The sequence below is a fragment of the Tinamus guttatus genome, unplaced genomic scaffold, assembly GCF_059628265.1.
Source record: "Tinamus guttatus ecotype Peru unplaced genomic scaffold, ASM5962826v1 Tinamus_guttatus_pri_ptg000151l, whole genome shotgun sequence".
Taxonomy (NCBI): Eukaryota; Metazoa; Chordata; class Aves; order Tinamiformes; family Tinamidae; genus Tinamus; species Tinamus guttatus.
The window spans coordinates 1,691,084-1,711,409 of record NW_028288685.1 but is presented as its reverse complement, the minus strand read 5'-3'; the positions used below and the strand labels follow the sequence as shown (position 1 = coordinate 1,711,409).

General features: G+C 38.0%; 1 protein-coding gene across 1 annotated transcript in view; it reads left to right on the top strand.

The window, feature by feature from the left end:
- The first annotated feature begins 14,311 nt into the window (after positions 1–14,311).
- The window catches only part of TNS3 (tensin 3), a 118,398-nt gene continuing 112,383 nt past the window's right edge, over positions 14,312–20,326 (top strand). Inside the window, exons 1-3 of the mRNA XM_088522387.1 lie at positions 14,312–14,462; positions 18,681–18,731; positions 20,024–20,146. Coding sequence (XP_088378513.1) covers positions 14,313–14,462; positions 18,681–18,731; positions 20,024–20,146 — 324 coding nt within the window. The 5' untranslated portion in view covers position 14,312. The remainder of the gene's footprint in view (positions 14,463–18,680; positions 18,732–20,023; positions 20,147–20,326) is intronic.

The following is a 20,326-nucleotide window of genomic DNA, read 5'->3' as shown; positions in this document are numbered from 1 at the left end:
TGACACACAGGGATGCACTGTTGCTGGGCGTGGAGGAAGTGCTGCTTGAAAACTTACCAGCTCTATTGGGCCCCCCTACCTTCTAGAGCTCTAGCCCATGGGATTCTTTGAGGAGGTCTCTGAAGAGGCTAGAGTTGGCCCTCCTGAAGTCCATGGTTGCAAGGCTACTTACAGCCCTGCCTCCTCCTCCTTGGATCCTGAACTCCACCAACTCATGGTCACTGCAGCCGAGGCTACCCCCCACCTTCACATCTCCTACAAGTCCCTCTCTATTTGTTAGCATGAGGTCCAGTAGCCCACCTCTCCTTGTCGGCTCCTCCACAACCTGGGTCAAAAAGTTATCGTCGACGCTCTGCAGGAACTTCCTGGACTGTTTGTACCTGGTCGTGTTGTCCTTCCAGTTGATGTCGGGCTAGTTGTAGTCCCCCATGAGAACCAGGGCCTGTGACCATGAGGCATTATTCAGCTGACTATAGAAGGCCTCATCAACCTCCTCGTCCTGGTCAGGTGGCCTGTAGCAGACACCCACCACAGTGTCTCCCAACTTAGCCTGCCCTTTAACCCTTACCCACAAGCTCTCAACTCGCTCATCCTCCACTCCCAGGTTGAGCTCCATGCATTCCAGTTGCTCTCTCACATAAAGAGCAACTCCACCACCTCGCCTTTCCAGCCTGTCCTTCCTAAAGAGCACATAGTCTTCTGTGGCAGCGCTCCAATCATGTGAGCTATCCCACCATGTCCCTGTGATTCCAACTTAACTATAGCTCTGCATTCCTTGTCTGAAGGAAGGTGGAGAGCACTGTCATTTCTAGCAGAGCAAGACAATATGAGGCATTTTACTATTATTTTGACAATGTAGAGATCCATTTTAGACCAGTAAAAATTAACGAGGAGAAGAAGATACCCTTGCTTCCTCTTCTCTTCCACACTCGTGCACTAGTTAGCTTAGAAACCTCTCCTGCTGCACCAATCCAGTGCTAACCTGAGCAATACAGCAAAAAGATGTCCTTTTGAACTGACAGGCATTACGTTAAGCTGCTTTCAAATTTTATAAAGTCATGGAAATAATCTGCTTTGGTGTCTGGAAGGACAGGTTCAACATGTCACTTGGCTTCGTGGCAATTAAAGGAAAACAGATGGTGCACTTTTCCCAAGCACTTGACCTAGGGAGCCCATGAAGTTGCTATTCTCCTTTCACACGGAGTCCCAAACAAATCCAAAAATTACCTTTTTTTTTTTTTTTTCCTCCAAAATAAGCCTGTTTATTTCTGCATGATTACAGTGAGTGTCCTAGGGAGACTGTGAAGCAGTATTCTTGAAGATTACTGTGTTAGAGGTTTTTATGTATCGCCTTTAATTTGCTCAAGAAGAACTTTGAAGTGTCACAGTCAATTTATGGTGGAATTAATAGTTCTTGTCAGTCTGACCAGCACATGTACTTAGCATGTTAACACAGGAGAGATCCGATAGCTGATGAGCTGTATCAGTTCTTTCCAGTTATTTCTTGGTAGCATGACTGCCTCCTGTGCAACTTCTGGCAGGCACCACATAGAAAGGGAGACCAGGATGTGTCTGTACCAGGTAGCCTACTTAGTTGTCCTCATTCTTTCTGGCACATAGGAGGAACTGTGGCTGAATCAGTAGCTTAGGAATGGCAAAGTTTGTTTAGGAGAGAAGGAAAACGAGTTTATGCGTTGATTTCAGATTCTAAACAAGAACTGTTTGGTCAGTGCTGGAGGAAAGATACTTCTGCTGTTGCACTCTGAATACACAGAGCTGCTACTTCAACTGTGCGTTGGATTGATCAATCATCATTAGGGAGATTTTTTGCTGATTCAGCACTGCACTGCTGGCATGAGGATTCTCACAATTATGATAGTTGCGCCAGTGGTAGCCTTTGTTTGTTTGTTTTTAATATTGGCTGATTGATTACCTAAGCATTGCCAACTATGCATTGCCAGTTACTTGAATCATGATTTAAAACAGAAAATAATACCACTCTAAGCCTATTATTAAGGATTGAAGGCAACATGACGTTTTGGTGAGGGTCATGGCTTGTTCAGGATGCCTCCCCTTGTAAGCTGTGTTCAAGCTCGCTGTCCCTGAGAGTTGACAACTACAAAGCTGTATCTCTAGGCCAAAGCGTCTTCCATGTGGCAGGCTTTGAAGCCAAATTCTCTGGTGTCTCCTGTGCTGATGCCTCTGGACGCTGTTTTGTGGGAATTGCTGGTCCCTCAGATACACAACGGTACTTATAATCTGCCTTGGGCAGAGGCTGACACTGTGAGCTTGGGTAAACACTGTGTTCCTCCTATGTGCATACGTGTTACCTGAGCCTTTGATAGCGCTGCCACGCTGCAAGTGGCTCCCCCAGCTCAAGGGTGCTGGAGGATCTATCTGCCCTCAGCAAGATCATTCAACAGGAGATATTGGAGTTCTGTCTCTGTTAAGCTATTTTAACATGATCTGAATCAGAAAGGAGTTTCTGGAGACTTTTTACCTCCTTTTTCTCCTTGGGCGCCCTCTCCAACTCAGTAAGTTTCAATATTGATTACTCTGCATCTGTTGCTTAGTATGTGTGTGGCAGGAGATCTGTGAAGAGGAGAAACAAGGTTTCCTTATGTATTTTAACTTCTTTTTCTTCTGCTTTTATTTTATGCTTTAACTAGATAAGATAAAGTGAGGTTTCCTTTGCCTAAGGTACTGTTTTGCACTTCTCTTCCTTAACCCTAACAAAGCATTGCTGGGTGCTGGCTTTGCTCTGGATGTGGTTGTATTCACCGGTGCCTGAAGTGATCCCTCTTCTGTATAAAATGTGTACATGAGATTTTTCAAACCGAGCAATGATTTTGCAGGCTGTAGGATGGCTTGTGATGATAAAACTATTATTACAAGAGCAGCATACCTGGTTACAATTTAGCTTTAATGTCTTTGGAGTAGAAGCTAGTTGATTTTTCAGAATTTGATGTTGTCTTCTGAGTGGCAGCTCAACATTAACTGTTAGGCACAGTGGACCCTTTGCAGATTTGCAGAATTGCATACATTAAAGTTTGATGAAGTCTTTCCTAACTTATGGTAGCTATTTAGTCCTCATGCTACTTACTTCTCTGAAAAAATGAGAAATTTCCAAGATTAAATGTTGCTGTCGTTGTCCCAGTATAATCCCAAATGGTGAAATCCTTAATCTGTAGTGCATAGTCTCTCCTGAAGTGTTGCCCTTGCTGAAGTCCTAAGCAAACATTTTGAGGCTGCTTCACTCTATTTCTTACTTCTGTGCTGTATTACCTTAATCTAATGTTGATTGTAGTCATCATTACAGAAGTAGATAGTAATGGATAGTTATACTGCTGGTGATTCAAGTTAAATGTTCATAGATTGGTTATTAAAAAAAAATTCTTTTTGAACCCAGAGAGCTCTAACTTTGTGCATTTCAAAACCTCAAGCAGAGATTTCAGTCAGTGCTTGAAGAATGTTCCCAGGTGGTCCTCTTTTATCTGTATCTGTGAAAGTGGTGGGGAGCTTGGTTATTTGTTTATTTGCTTGTTTTTTGTTTTGATCAAGAAGCACAGAATGAGAGAAGCACAAAAGCAGTTGCACAGTTAACTCTGTGTGTATATCATAGCCTTGAAGGAATCACCCTCAGTAACTGAATGCTAGATTACAAGATCTTTGCTCAGGAGATGATGGTGTCTGCTTTGAAAGATGATTTGTTTGTTAATACAAACCATATGTTTATTTCTTGATGATTTATTTTGTTGTATGCATATGTTATGAGAGTTTCTTACAATAAAGTCAGCAAGCTATCTGGAAAAACAAAGTCAATTTTGTTCATTTTTTCTCTTTTTTGCAGCCCAATAACTCTGAGACCTTTAAAAGCCATGTAACCAGAACTGTAAGTTATATTTTATATTTATTATATGTTATTTATTTATTTTTCATTTAATTAGCTTGATTTTTATTCCTGTTTGTGATGGTTCATTTTCATTACATCTTCACAAAGCAATTATTGATGGACATTTTCAAAGGGCATTCTTTGGTTTCTGTGCTATGTGAAATTACACTTTAATTAAGGTAAATAGTGGGAGCGCTCATTTTCCCTTCCCCAGAGCTTATCCAGGCTCAGTGAAATGAACTCCGGATTTCACATTTCTAGCTCAAACATGGGAGATTTAGAGAGAAATATTAAGATTTTATAATCTTACTGTACTCAGAGGAGTCCAGAAACCCAAGACAATTTTTCAGCAGGAAGAATATTTTTGCACTGTAAAGAAGTTTTTGCATCGTGGTCAATATGCAATCTGTCTTTTTGCCTTTATTTCCTTAAGTTAACGTGCGCTGTTATTTACAAAAGAAATCAAATATTTGTTTCCCACCCTGCACCATTCTTACTGCTGTAGTAGTAGTACAGGTACAACTATTATTAAATATATTTACCAAAGTTCAACAGAAGCCAGTATTGTGGAAAGTGCTTAGAATAGGAAGTATGACATATTTAATACTAATATTACTCATAAGTGTGTTTTAGGACAATTTTTGTGGAATAGATGAAACAAGAAAAATTAGTGACAGATATTTTGCAAGGTTTGAAGACTTCGAGTCTTTTTTTTTTAAGTAAATCATGAGATATACCAATGGTTAAGTATTAATCAATTATCCTAGGTAGAATTGCAGTAGGCACCTGTAATCATTCACTGTTGTAAAGGTGAGCTTAACATTTAAAAGCAGAAGGACTTGAGAGATGCATACAGCCTTCCCCAAATAAAATCAAGGACACCAATTCTCTTTTGCAATACATAAGCATCTATTTCAGTGTTTGTGTTGGATTTGCTTTGCAATGCTGTCTGTGGCTCCGTGCTGCAGGCTTCTGCTGGTGCTACGCATCCCATCTTCTTGGTGTGCAAAGAAGTCTTGCCCCAGACTACCTATATAGGCAGAAGACTTTCAAAGAAGATACACCTCTGTTAGCAATGTAGTGTGTTTTCTTGAGGTGGCAGTAAGTTTTAGTACAACAAAGATGAGCTTTATAATTACAACCATTCATGCATTTTCAGTAAAGTTATGATTATTTCTAAATTGCTGGATTGTATTTAATATTGAAAGCAGTGAAACAGTCCTTCGGCAGGATTATTTCTCTTTTCAGTTTGCTGTCTTGTCCCTTTAACTAAAAAAAATATTCTTTTATTTTAATCCATATATGAATAATGAGTTTTGACAGCTGCTTCTAATGTAACAAATGTGAAGCAAAATGAGATGCATTATCTGAGAATAATTGCAGATAGTTTTCTATTGTTAATTGCAAGTTGTTAGCTTCATTGTCTGAGCACTTCTGAGGCTTTTCTGTTTGTCCTGGTTGTTTATTGCCCAGGCCAACGTCGTACTTTTATGGCTCGCCCTGTTTCTGTGCATGTGGTAGCTCATGCACAGACGGGCATTTTGAAGCAAACTGTGGCAAGCTGTGCTTTGTCAGCTGTGCCTTTTGTCCTATTGTATATTGTATTCTTTGGTTATTGGTTATTATTTGCCCATTAGTGCAGTTTGCTAGCTTCTTTCTATTGACCAGTACCCTGGGAGCAAAGGGATGTTAAGGACTGGGAAGCAGGGGAAAGTTTCCCATTGAAACACTCTGGTAGAAAGACTGTTCCCTCCTGCGAAACTGAGGAGTGTAAAGCTGCAATTTCATAACCAATGCTGTCTCCAGCAGCAGAGCTAAACGCGGCCAAGGTTGCATTGGTTTTTACAGTTCCGTTATTTTTTTCCCAGCTGAAAGAATATTTCCAGCATCAGCAGCTACAGCTTTATAGGAAAGCTGTGAACATTAACAAAATGAGTTTAACTTAGTTCAAGAAAGCATCAGAGCCAAAATTTGGGTAACTTAATTCTACTCTTTGTAATAGCTCTGAGACAAGATTAACATTTCCCTACTCAGGAAGTCAGAATTGCATATCCTTACACTTAGAAGTCTTCTTCATGCCCCTGTGGACTCCAGTGTTACTTTATTCTTAATAATAATTAAAAGAAAAATTGAGGCTTCATGTTTCTAACAGCGTATGCAAAAGAATTGATTCTTTTCAGGATGTGCATTGGTACGCATAGTTTTCTGTTAATAAGTAGGATCCTGAATCAGAGATGAATGGATGCTTCACTTTTGCTCCCGTGAATCTTTGTCTTGGTGATAGAGAAACTTGGGTGATAATTTTGAAGTTTTTATTTTATTTTGAAGTCTTCATTTTTATTTTTTCACTATAGTAGATGCTGCTGTATCTTTTCAGTCATGCAGTAGCGTACATACATGCAGAAATTTTGAGTTAGGTGTCATTGACTCATGCTGTATGGGACTTGCATTAAAAGACTTATGCTTACTGTAGCAGGATATCAATGCAGAAACTTTTATGCCCAGCTGTGTCTCTTGTGCCTAATTAGATTGTCGGGGAATGGTATTTATTCAAAAACTGTTTGAGACTTCTGGAATAATTATGAAGACATGTTACGACCAGACCACATACATTATTGTAGTCAACTGAAGTAAACTCCTTATTTAATACTTAACATGGACATTTTAAATATGGACACCATAAGTTTCCCTAAAGTTTGCATGGAACTCTGCTCTTTGGAGAGCTTCGTGTACCAGCTGTCACATGAGAACTGAGGTGCTGACAGAAGTTTATGCTGTTGCCTGAGACATGGAAAAGAGTTGCAGGCAGTATGTAAAGCTCACTTGGTGCTTTCATTTCCAGGAAAATTCTGTTTGCCAGAAATGTAGACTGCAAAAACTCACATTGCAATCCTCTTCTGCTGCCACTGCGATTTGAGCAGAGAGGCACCTCACAAGTTGAATGAAAACAGTCTTCACAGCAGCTTCCACTTAAATTGGTTAGAAGTGTTTGAAATCCGAACAGTGTGCTTTGCTTTTATATCAAATCTCCCCAGAGGCCTCTCCCCTACAACAAGGGTGGCTTTTTGTGTGATTCCTTGGGATGCTCGGCCTCAGGACATGAGGGCAGCGAAATACTGTGACAGCCTTCTCAAGAGCTTCTGCCCATCTGGCTCCTTTGGCAGTAACTGATGATATCAGTGTTGGTGAATTCCCTTGCTGCCTCAGAAAAACGTAAAGAATAAAGTTAAATGAGACCATAGAAAGCTTGACCATCTCGCCGAGAAAATGAGGAAAATTAGGAGAAAAAGAGAAAAGGGTGAGATGAACAACGTCAGTCATGAATAAGCTGCAAATCAGGATTAGCTCTTCAAGGGGAAAGCTTGGGGCTCTGCTGCTTTGAGTGACTACACAGCTGTGGTGTGCAGGTGAAGGGAAAAAGCTGAGCTCAAGAGAAGGGAAAACAGAGAAAGCAAGAGTCTGAGGCTTGGGAAGGGAAAGGGAGGCATTTTAGATCTCACTTGAGATTTAAGAGAAGACTATTGTTTCTTCATAGCTCCCAGGTAGTATGTGCTAACGATGGAAAGGAACTGTGCATATTATATGGTTAAGGGCAAAGATCACACAGAATGGTTAAGGTTGGAAGAGACCTCTATAGATCATATAGTCCAAGGGCCCTACTCAAGGCAGGGATACCTAGAGCATGTGGCACAGGGTGGCATCCAGGCGGATTTGCAAGATCTCCAGAGAAGGAGACTTCACGACCTATCTGGACAGCCTATTCCAGTGCTCTGGCACTCTCACAGTAAAGAAGTTTGTCCTCACATGGAGATGCAACTTTCTGTCTTTCAGCTTGTACCTATTACCCCTTGTCCTATCACTGGCCACCACCAAGTTTGGTGCCATCCTCCCTACGTTCACCTCTCAAGTACTTGTACATGTTGATCAGATCTCCTCTCAGTCTCGTCCCTACAGATGGTGGAAATAAATGTGCTATTGTGGCTGACATGATGCTGTAACTTTATCTTTGCTTGACTTTTAATTTGCATTATCCCAATGTTGTTTAAAAAAATAAAATAAAAATCAGGGGAGCTGCCTGTTGACTTCTCCTGCCAAACCTTAATTTGAGCAAGTTGCACGCTGCAGCCACTGCCTTCTAACATTGATAGTTCTAGTTTTGGCACAAAAATAGAGGCGTTTTGAAAATGTGCCATGTCTCTGCATTAAATATGAATTAACTTCCTTTTTCTTACTTGTTTTTGTGCATGCTTTTTAAAGGTGGCTGAGTTATACAGGTTTCAGTGAGAGCAACAGAACACAGCAAGCAGATTTGCAGGTGCGTTGTGCTGAATTCGTGAAGTGCTGTCTCCTTGCTGGTTCTAGTGCTAAGCGGTAATGTCAGAGTAATGTCTTGGGTGAATGTCTCCCACGGCCTATTCAGAAATACTCAGCTAGCTAGTAGCTAGAAAAGCTACTTCTCTGTAAAGAAATTGCTGCCACATTTGGCAGAATGTTTACAAGACATTGACTGTTGTTTAAACTTTCTGATTTTTTTTTTTGCACATTTCTTTAAAGAGATACATTCCCCATTAGAACTGAAGGAGCCATCCCATATGCGGAAAGGCATGTGCAAAGCACAGAACATTTAAGATGGCTTGAAAGAGCGTGCTCGTTATCCTTGTGCTGTTTCAGTGCTGACACTCGACTTTGTCTCACCTAGGCAGATGTGCTCCTGCTCTGTGCACTCAAGACACCACATATGTAGATTCCCTGAATAGGGTTCGGATGCTTTATGGCATTGACTAGCACTGTTGGCTAGCTTCAATGTGAACTGTCTGCAGAACTAAGACTTCAGAAACTGTTTTTCTCCAGATGTGGAATAAGTGGAAAATTATATATGACTGCATTATTGCTTGAATGTTGGCTTTTGGGTGCACTCAGTATCTAAGTTGCTAAGCCACAGTAGCAAAACTTTGCTGTGCTGCAAAAAGCTGTGTGCCATTTCTTTGGTATGAATTTCTGTGTTAAGAAAAGGAAAAGGGAAGACCCAGGTGTCCCAGGAACTGTCAGGCTGTGGGTAGCACTGGCCCTCTCAATCCAAAGGAGCTGGAAGATGGTATCTCTGTCCTCGGTCAATGCCTTCTTGATCCTCCAGATTGGCAACTGGAATGCTCTATGGAGTGCCCTGCAATCCCACTTGTCAGCTACATTAGGAAGGTGGATTAGCAGCTGAGTTTTTTAGGAGAGCCTGGCAGGCCTTGGTTGGAGTATGGCAGGGAGGAGTTTTGCGAGCAGCTTTGCCCGCAGCAAAGAGTCAGGATCATTTCTGGTAGAGAGACAGCAAGCTGAGATTTATAACTTCTTCATTTAGTGCTACTTGCAAGGGGCACATCTTGTTACACTATATTGGGATTTATACTGTAATTTATACAGAGCATAGTATATAGAACAAAAATAAAATATACAGCAAAATTAGTAGTTGTTTGCATCAGAAATAATGATAAATCTCTTCTGCAGAAGGTCAACTCCAAAAGTTTTTTTTTCCTCCAGTATTTATGGTAAGAATAGATACATACTGTCATGGGAGTCCATATTCACAAGGCATGAATCTTTCACATTAGAGAGCATTCTAAAGCCAGAGGCCAAAAGATTATGCAAATTTTGGTTCTCATCCAAGACATCCAAACATATGTTTCTCTGTAGCTTCTAAAAACAACTACTGTGTCAGAAGGAATTATCATCATGGAGCAAGCCAACTATCAGGGTAGTTCATTGTCCTATCTCTTCTGCAGCCTCCCAAAGTGTATAGAATAGTTTAGAGAAATTCTTTTGATCTCTATCCAAGGTTTGCAAAGTAAAAAAAAAAAAAACCACTCATCACAAACTTGGTTAAAATGCATTCAGTTGTATCTATGATCTGTCTTATTATTCATATATTATTATATTCTTATTCATATATTATTATTCATATTCTTATTTGTGGATATGATGTTACTGCTTATGACAATCCTCTGACAATAAGTCTGTAAGCTAATTAAAAGCTATATAAAATGCATGTAATTTTAGGTACAGAATAGCTAAACAAATTTCTTCATGTTTATGTTAACATTAAAAATAGTCACAAATAAAATGATTGTATCCCACATAGATCCAAGTTGTTCTTCCTAAATATACCTTCATCCCTCTGTCATAGATTACTCACTAACTTGCCTTTCAGACAGCAGTAGTTTCTGCTCGTGGAGGTATTCCCTTGCATTTCTTAATGGTTACCTTCAAGAGGAGCCTATGAGAGAAAAAGATGAGTTTTTACTGAGGTAGAATAGGTAATCGATCGAGAGTTTCAGTCTGATGGTTTCAGGTGACGGTGCCACAAGCAGGTTGAAAAAGGGGCCCGATGGCAAAAGCCGGTTACAGTTGGAAGTAGCAGCAGAATAGCTTTTCTTTAATGGCCGTATGATAGCTTTTGCACTTCCTACACTACCACCGGCACCAGGCTGTGCTGGCACACTTGCCTTCTAATGGCTTCTGTGGTCTAGTGGAAGGATGTAGAATTAAATATGGGTCTGTTGCTTAGTTTTGGCAGCTCCCAGGGCAGGTTTATTCCATGCTAGAATCTGGAAGTCTCCCCTGAAGACTGCATTTTTAAATATCTCCACTTAAGACCGTTTTTTTGAGAGAGATGGGTTACCAAGCTCTGCTGTGCGCTTGAGAGTGGGTACAGGATCCAGAAGCAGTAAAAAGAGCAGTAAGGACAATGTGAAGGAAACTTGCATGGCTTGAGTTTTTATTAGAGGGCAAGGCTCAGTAATTAGGATGGAGTGAATTTGCTCTTTGATACTGTCCTGTGGCCGGAGAGAAGACGATTGTGATTGGGAAGAGCAATTGCTTCCCCCTGCTGGCTTTTGTAGAACAATGGCAGCTAAATTACCAAAAGGTTCTTTGCACTTAGGTACCTAGGGATAAGTAACTTGTATATGTTACTGTTTGGTATTGATTTGCACATATATGTATATGCAAATATATATATAGACACACACACACACATATATGAAAAAATTCCTAAAAGCAGACCAAATAGTTGAATAGGAGAAGTTGTTTTTGTTGTTGTTTGTGGTTTTTTGTTTTGTTTTGTTACTCCAAAACCCCACTTCTGATCTGACTGGATATAGTGCCTGCATTGCCTGGCAGTCCCAGGAAGAAGGGAAGGAATTAAGGACTATGGGGACATGGATCAAGAAAGACAGACCCCAGGAATGTGTAATCTCAGAATGATCTGTTTTAATTAGCAACAAATCAAGCACTTTTCCGATGGATCTTAGTTATTACTTGCTGATGAATTTTCATCCATGTGTGCTTAAACATCTAATTTTGAACCATTTATTTTCATTTCCTTTTCTCTACTGCCCTTGGTTGACACACAGTTGAAGTCAGGTCTAGTTTTTGTAAGGTTTTTTATGTAATTGTTCACTCTAATACATATTGGTCAGTGTTTATGTTCTTGATGGCCTAGCAAAATGTTTTGGCGTATATCTACAGTGTATGCAGCAAGGCAGGAGACTGTTCTGATACATGGACCAAAGTGATTTTACCTTTCTGGGTGGCCTGCTGTGTTTCTTCGAATCCTGGGCTTCATAAAACATATATTCTTGTGGTACGGCTCAGTCCTAGATAAAGAAGAAACCCCCTCTCATCAGTGAAATTACCAAAAACAATACATGGAAAAAAAGAAAAACAGTTACATCTTTTAATTGGCTATTAAGGCTGAGTTTAGTGTGGAGTATTGGAAACATTTACAGATTGCTTGTTGTGAGGAAGTTCTGTGACTGCTTCCTCATCTGTTTAGGATCTTGTTGTTCAATCGGTGCGCTATTGCTATGTGTTCTCCGAATATTTAAAAAGCTTTTTCAGTACTTTGTCTCTGTAGTACATGACTTTGAAATACATTCGAAGTCATATGTTAATTCATTGAATTAACAGTGATGAAGGAACCATAGAAGTGTTTGAACTGTGAAGAGAATAGTTAGTGGCTTAGTTGCTGGTAATTAGAATACAAGAAATCAAAGCATAGAAAAAGAAGAAAGGTGATGCCTGAAAGATGATTAAATCATGGAAGAGTAGAGAAAGAAACCAGAGTTTGTAGGATATATAGAAAAATGTAGGTGTGTCCTTGACTGTTTGATCATTTGTCAATAAGTAAGGTCTTGATTTTAGTCAATGTACAATGTACAAGGTGATCTTGACCTTATGAATAAGGTTAAGTTTGTCTGTACAGTGTGCCATATGAAGACAATGGAAAGTTTCACCTGCTGAATCAAAGTATTTGTTTTAAAAGTGTTTTGTTGGTCTGCTGATTTTGGGATCTCTCCAGAAATTTCTAGTTTGTCAAAAAATGTACCCACAATGACAGACTAAAGAGTGTTGCAGCTATTGAGATCATGCAATAAAATTTATATCCACGCCAGACTTTAGAAGTACAAGGGTCCTTTTAAATTCTATACATATATTTGTGCATAAAATATATATTTTAAAGAAACATAAGGTTTAAACTACATTGTATTCAGAGAGATCATATTCTACCAGCTATTGAATTGTTGAAGTTGGCAGGAACTTCCATATAGAGATATTGTATGAAGATAGAGATTTATGCTAGTGGTTTGCACTGTTCATTTTATATGCTATGAGTACATTCAATAAATTATCATTTGATCACTTTTTTTCTTTCTTAGCAGAGGAAGTCCGAAGTGACTGCAGATGCAGCATAAATGGAGAATTAATAGTAAAATGTTGAAAATATGGTAGAGATAATCTGGATAATCTAGGGCCAAATGCATAGAAGAGGTACATCTTATGGCATCAGGTGTGATGGCTTAAAATTTGTCACAACAGTTTCTCACCAGAAATTTTGGGAAGAGACATGTGTGCGCCTTAGCTTTTCCCAGCTTTTCATATACAGTGTCCTTGTGTGCAACAGCCTAAGACCGATTCCATTCTATCATGAGTTACTCAGTTTGGGAATATTTGTCATGGGCAAATCTTAAATAGATAGGGTTTGTCAGAGTTCTAGCCATTATCCTTTCTTTCTGTTAACTTTCCCATGTGTTTTTCTGTACAGGACAGGACCGTGAACAGAAAACCTTTCTATAATGGAGTTGCTGATGCATGATATTAAAGTGTTCCTCTGAGTGCTGTACTCCGCTGATGTCTCTCTTTCTCTCCGTTGCATCCATTGGATGTCTTCTCTCATCTGGTCTTTCTTTGGTGATAGTGAATCCATTGGTGTTCTCTATCAAGAATTAAGCATAGCCTGGAAGACCTGGACATTATACTATCTTATCCCATTGGTATATTATGGAATATGGTATATTATGGAATATAGTATGCTATGGAACACAAAGCTGTATAATGCAAACTTTGGTGATTGACCATCTTAAATACGAAGAACAGTTAGGAGAACAAAATTATTAAAATACATTTAATTTTACTTCCAAGGTGAATTAAAAGTTGGAAGCTCTCTAGTGAGTACAGACATGGAGAAATAGTTGAAAATAACATTTCTGAAGAGTATTACATAGTTAGAATTCCAGCCCCAGTCATTACACTTTTCTAGATTATGATATTTTAAACTTTGATGATATTTTAATAAAAAGGAGGAATGGGGAAAGGCAGAAAGGAAACTATTGGATTGATCAATCTGCTGTTGTTTCTTTCAGAATTCCAGCATTTTTTCAAAAAGCTCAACTTTCGGGTGTGATAAAGTAGCACAGTAAGTACTTGCTAAATATTTTGTTTAGTAGCATCACATAACATAATGCTATGGTGCTTTTAAGTTTTTTTTTTTTTTTCCAAGATCAGTCTTGTGCAAGACATGTCATGTTTTGCAAAGATCCTTTTACAATACCTGTCTGAGAAAACAAGCAGGCGTATTTGCAGAGCTTGCACTTAACTTTATGATTCTGTTCATAGGTGTTTGTTGCTATTTGAGGAGGAGGTTTGGATTTGCCTCAATCCTGCTCATGACAGATTTCAGCATGGTGTATATCTGCAATGTTTTAGAAGTTACTGGTGACTCTACCAGATTATAAAGCATTTGGAAGCTCTACAAAAGAATCAGTTCATGCCACCATGTGTATCTATTTTTTGCCCCGGTTTTGTCAAAATTGCTTATATTCATTTTATGTTTTTCTACATTACTGCTGTGGTTTTGAAGAACTCCAATCCTTGCCTAACTTCCTTTGCTTACCACACTGAGTAATTCAAGCTTTATAGGCATTTCATAAATTTCAATTTTAAAGAAAATAGGCGAGCTGCAATGCTGACTGATTGCGGTGTTTGAGTCCAAACTACAATTACTTACCACTAAGATGCTATGTTTATTCTCTGCTGCTCTGCTCTGAACAGCCATGTCTAATTTCTTCACAGAAGCATGGACTTTGGTCACATTATGGAGGAAGGCTATGAACTTGACCTCACATACATCACAGAGCGGATCATTGCTGTATCCTTCCCTGCTAGCTGTTCTGAAGAAACGTACCTGCACAACCTGCAAGATGTAACCCGAATGCTCAAATCCAAACATGGGGATAACTACTTGGTACGGCAAGATTGTTTGTTTCTTCTGCATCCTCTTCCTTCCTGGATGACTTGTAGGTTCATGTATACCATTATAAATCAGACATCAGTCATCATTAGACATCAGACGTCATCTCGTTTCTTTGTGGTCCATGGTTACAGCTTTTCATGGAAGAGCAATATTTTCAGTAATGTTTAATGCCATTAGACAAGTACAGGTATTAAAAGCACTTTCCTGGTGGTGGCACTGCAGTCTCCAATTTGGTAGTGCTGGAAGTCAAATGCTGTAGATTACTTTTAAGAACTGTTTTCACTGAGAAAAATATACTCTTAAAAGTTCTAGATGCCCCACAGTGGAATACGTTCTTTTCCTTTTTTTTTTTTTTTCCCTAACAGTCAGTCACATCTAGATTCTCAGCTGGGTATCTGATGGTCTCTCACCATCATGCCCTGTCTGCTGTTGTTTTGAAACTGTACCTAAAGGCAGGGCTACTATTTGTTTAGTCCAGCTCTTTCTCATTAAATTGATTTAGATACATTTTTCCTGCTATGTATTTTTCTATAGAAAATTAAGTCATGAGCAAATTTCTGAGCTTCATGCATAGTATATATTTTTATGATGACCCATTTGAGACGCTTATTTTTAATGCTGTTTTCTGCCTAATACATTGAAATCCTATGACTTGCTCTTTAAATGGGAATTTAAACCAAAGCCAATATTTTATTTATTTACCTTCTGCTCTTAAGTGCATTTTTAGGCAACATGTGTAAACTATTCAAGTCAAATCTACATCTTTAGGAGCTGAAACATGATTCATATTAGAAATTAATTTCTGGAATGACTGTAAATAAACAATGAAAATACATCCTTTGCTCATAGAGATGTTATAAATGCATTATACATCCTAAATGCACTTTTACATGAATTTGCTGTTTTGTATCTAGTTATTCTCCCTATTGATTTATGCACATGTTAAAAAATTGTCACTACAGTCCATAGCAAGGACATAGAAGAGAAATGAAAAATCTAAAGGATTAGGTTACCACATTGTTGCCTGTTTTGGTCACAACAGATTGCAAAGAGAATGAATAAAAATTTTAAAAACACAAATATTTCATTTGCTGTAATAATAGGGAATTTCACAGTTTAAGACCAGCATCATTTGCAGTGAAATGGAAATCTCTCCATATCTTAAGCTAATCTTTTCTCTGTTTTGTTGTCCTAAGAAAGAAAAAAAATACTTTTTAAATTAAAGAGTTAAGTTCTCAGAAGAAATCAGACTTTAACAGTGAAAATTTTCAAAACTGAATTTTTATACCATCTGTGTAGCTTTTTTTTGTGTGTTGTGTTTTTTGTTTATGGCCTTGGTCAGCAGAGGGGCATCATGCTGTGTTGAAAAACAGAACCCAGTGTTGTGTTTTATTTATTTATTTATTTATTTATTTATTAGCTTTATTTTTGCCCAGGGTGATCCAGTTGATGTGTACATATTCATGCAGAGTTGTAAAAGAATTAACTAAAGAACTAAAGCTAACTTGTATGTCAGAAACAGCAAAATTGTTTTTATCGTTTTATGTGTTAACATGAATTGGACAGAGACAAAGAAAAACGGATAGGGATGAAGTATTCCCTATCCTAGCATTGTTAAAAAAAAAAGATCTCTAAAGCGGCCAACAAATACATTGATGTATTTCCTTTCATGCAATGTATTTTCATTGAGAAATCCTTTCTGCAATAAGCCCAAACTCTTCAAAGTGAGGCCAATTAAAGGATAAAATGAATCATCCTTTTATTCACTACTTATTAAAATCCTGTGTCAGGTACATAGCAATGCATATTTTATTGCAGGGAAAGATTCATAGGCTTGACTCCAAATGTGCTGTTTTTCACAGGTACTTTGAAAATGCACATAGTACAAAAATCCTTCAAAGAGAACAATGAGAAAGATTCAATTTGCATAAATAAATTCACCATTACGGTAAAGCTGGTAGTGCTTTGGACAATTTCAGTAGTGTATGTGTCCTGTAATACTGACTAAAAAGCCTGCTGTGCATTACACTTGTAGGCAAGTCAGTAGTGCTCTGTTGTTCCAATATTCTGAGCTCTTAAAAGAAAAAAAATATCTGCTTATTGGTTTGACAAATCTGATTGTGCTCATTTCTTGAAACTCCTTGGTGTTTGAAATATATGAATGTGTATGATTTTGTTTCCCCACTGTTTCAAAGAGGTGTTTATAATTTATGGCAATCAAAGCCATAAATTAAGCAATTTTAGCACAAGTGTGTTTGTTTTTGGGTAATGTAACTTTGCTGTGCTTCTGGTCATTTGAATAAGAAGCAAGCCAAAAGGTCTCAATCTTCAGTGCCTTCATAAAGATCTGCTGGCCTTCACCAGCTAAAAGGTTTCTTATTTTTGTTCTAAGGTCTTAGCAGTGTGAGAGAATTAGTATTAGCTCCCTTTAAAAGCTTCTTTCCAGGTCAGGATTGACTCATGTATGGGAGGGGGCAGGGGTGTCTTCCTTTCTGCTGTGTACAAGAAGAAGGGTATAGAATTTCATCTTTACTTTTTTAAATGAGATCCTAAAATTTAGGACAAAATGACTACGTTTTGTAAAATTAAAAGCTAAGCTTGTCTTTCCAAACAGACAGACCTTGGGTATACCAAGTAGCATTTAAAAAGGATGCAATTAATCTTCCACCTATATCTATTTATAGTGTTTGCTTCTGTTCAAAGACTTCTGTGACCTCTTGTTTTGTTTACTTAAGTGAAATATTGCTTCCTCTTGCTTCTGCCTCCATTCTGAGCAGTGAGAACTTGTAGAGTGTCCCAGTCTGATCTTTGCTACTGTGTGACTTGACAGAGACATGGCATCTGATCCAGATGAGAAATATCTACCATGACCAGCGCCATATTACACAACAGTTTTAAATTGATCTTAAATTTACAAGAAAATGAATAAAGAATGGAAGTTCTTGCCAAATTGCCATAGTTCTTTTTCTGCGGAAAATTTCTCTTACACACATTTTTGTTTTTAATCAAATATTAAGAATTCTGTATAAGGAACACAGCTTTCCACTAAATTGCTAGAGCGTATAGTATATTAAAGCTGATAGAAAAATAAGTTTTTTGTAGTTGTTTATATAGAAGACCCTCCCCACTACAAACTGGCCTGGAAGGCAGTACATATATATATATTTTTTGGTTGTGATTTATCTCGTCAGTGGTGTTGTGTTTAAAATGCAAAAAGAATATTGGAATGAAGACCTAATCTTGTAAGGATGCTTTAAGCTTTCTTCGTATGTTTTGCCTTCCACAAAAGTGGTGTATGGCCTTTATGACCATGTGTATTTCCAGACACTTATGCACTTTAAAATGCAAGCTGTTTTCTTTGTTAATTTTCATTTTTTTTTCTGTCTCTGGGTGATTTTTTTTAATTCAAAAAAATGTCATTTTTTCCTGCAGATAGTTCAATAGTTTCTTGCTTTTGCTGTGTGCATCAGGTGATGGCCCATTAAAATGCTTCAAATGACCACCTCAGTGAGCAGCAGGCTTAGAGCAGCAGAGGCAAATTATTTTTTTCTTTGGCCTGTTCAGCTCTTGGCTTCTTTACTGAGCTTCTTCACTGAGCTGCTGAGAGTGCTGGCTACTTGCAGATAGGATGGGGCTCATTAGAATAGAGTCTGCAAGTTTTTCCATAGTTAATAATTAAGTACACCTTGAACTTCTTTCTCATTTATATTTATTGACTTTTTATCCCATTCTGACAGCATAGTGCAGCTTCTAAAATGGTAATGGTCATCATCTGTGTTAGCTCTGAGTGATGTAAAAGAGCAACATTTTCTTTCCAGGCAATCAAATTCAAATACAGAGGATGTTGCCCTCACAAGTGTGTGTATTTATTTTTCTTGCATAGTACAATGATTCAGCATGTTGTCCAGGTCCCTCAGTATACCTTTGACTAAAATAAAAAATGGGAAAAAAAAACAGATTGTTTTTCCTCACAGTAAGATGCAATCTCTAATGTCATCTTGTAATTATTGAGCTTATTGTAAGGACCATCTAAAATACATTTGCTCATGTTACATGACTTTTAATATTAATTTGGTTCAGTAAAACAGCACCCTGAAACCCTACCACTGTCACGTCTAATCATCATGTGTTTCAAATACAGTGGTTCACTGCATAAATTGTGAAGGCTCAATGGTTGATTTTTTTTTGTCTTTCTTTCTTTCTGAACAGGTGTTAAACCTTTCTGAAAAGAGATATGACCTTGCCAAGCTTAACCCAAAGGTATTGGTTCTCTTCCATGGCATACCTCTCTTGCTAGTGTTAATTAGCAGCTTAAATGGCCTAGTAAGCCCTGAAGGTATGCAAGCCTTGATGTACGGAGTAAGATAAGAACTTTTGGAAGGCATCTCTTCTAGTTTTTTGTTTTGTTTTTGTTGTTTTTGGTTTTTTGTGTGTAGTGTTTTGTTTTTTTCCCCAAATTCTGCTTTGTGCCTGTTAAAGCCATGCCATACAAAGCTGTTTTTTTCTACAACTTCACACACTGGACCAGAAAGAAAGTCTACTGAGACTGCTGAAAATATTTCTCTTGAATGAAGTCAGTTTTATTCTGAGCATACATTCTTTGTGCACCTGTGGGATATTAAGGATCGTATATTGCAACATACAGTCTGATGGCTGAAACTACTTAACTCAGTTCAAATATAAGCTTCATTTTTGCATTAACCTTTCAAAGCTGCTTCTCTACACAATAGAGATTTAATTAAGAGAACTAGTTGTTGATGTCTTTTGTCTTTAGTTCTTCCTCAAGGTTTTCCTCTCACTTATGTTTGTTCTAAAAATGAAATGCAGATAATCTTCATCAATCATTATAAGGCCAGAGTAGCACAGATGTGTATTTATAGCAATAGCTTAAGAGATGCACGATGCCCGAGGAAAAAATTAATATGACATGTTGTTAATAATAACTTTGACCTGTAGGCTATTTGCTTTCATATTTTATTGATCACAGGGGATTTAAATAATTCCTTGTTACTGTTTTTGGTAGCGTTAAGTATTGTTATTGTTAAGTCGACATATAACAGCAGGTTGAGCAAACAGTATTATAAGGCGACCAATTGTGAATAGAAGCTATGAACAAAATTTTAGATGCCAAATTCATTGTATATGAAGGAAAAAAAACCCACGGAATAATTAAACACCATCACAAAACTGGACCAGCTCAGCCAAAGCTTTTGCTGTATTTTTAACTTTTTAAATCCTTTTTGAAATTACCTGAATCTAATTTAAAAAATCAATCAGAAATCAAGATTTTTAGAAATTTTATGAGACAAATCAGTGTACTTTTTTTGAAGAGATTACTAGTCAATATGGAGAATAAAAAAAGCTGTCCAATACCTTCTACACACACCATCAGAAGACCTGCAAAGATATTTTGCTTACATCATGCCATTAGAAAGTAATATAACTGTGACATGGTTCTCTTCAGTTAGAAGTAAGAAAACTCTTCACCATTGTAATGTTTGAATATGTAGTACTAAATGATGTGTCTTGTGAATGTTATCTGTTCTTTGCAGATTCTGGATGTGGGCTGGCCTGACCTTCATGCTCCACCTCTCGATAAGGTGTGCACCATCTGCAAAGCTATGGAGTCTTGGCTCAGTGGCGATCCCCAACATGTGGTGGTGATCCACTGCAGAGTAAGTGAGCTTATATAATCATTGCCCATCAGTTTTAATTCCTGTTCAAAAAGTTTGCCTTTTGTTCTTCCTCATATTAAAAAAAAAAATCTGTTTTTAATATTGGAAACTGTGTGGCAAATCCTCCGTATGTATAGCGTTAGCTTTAAAGGGATTATATGATGCCTGAGGAAATTATTA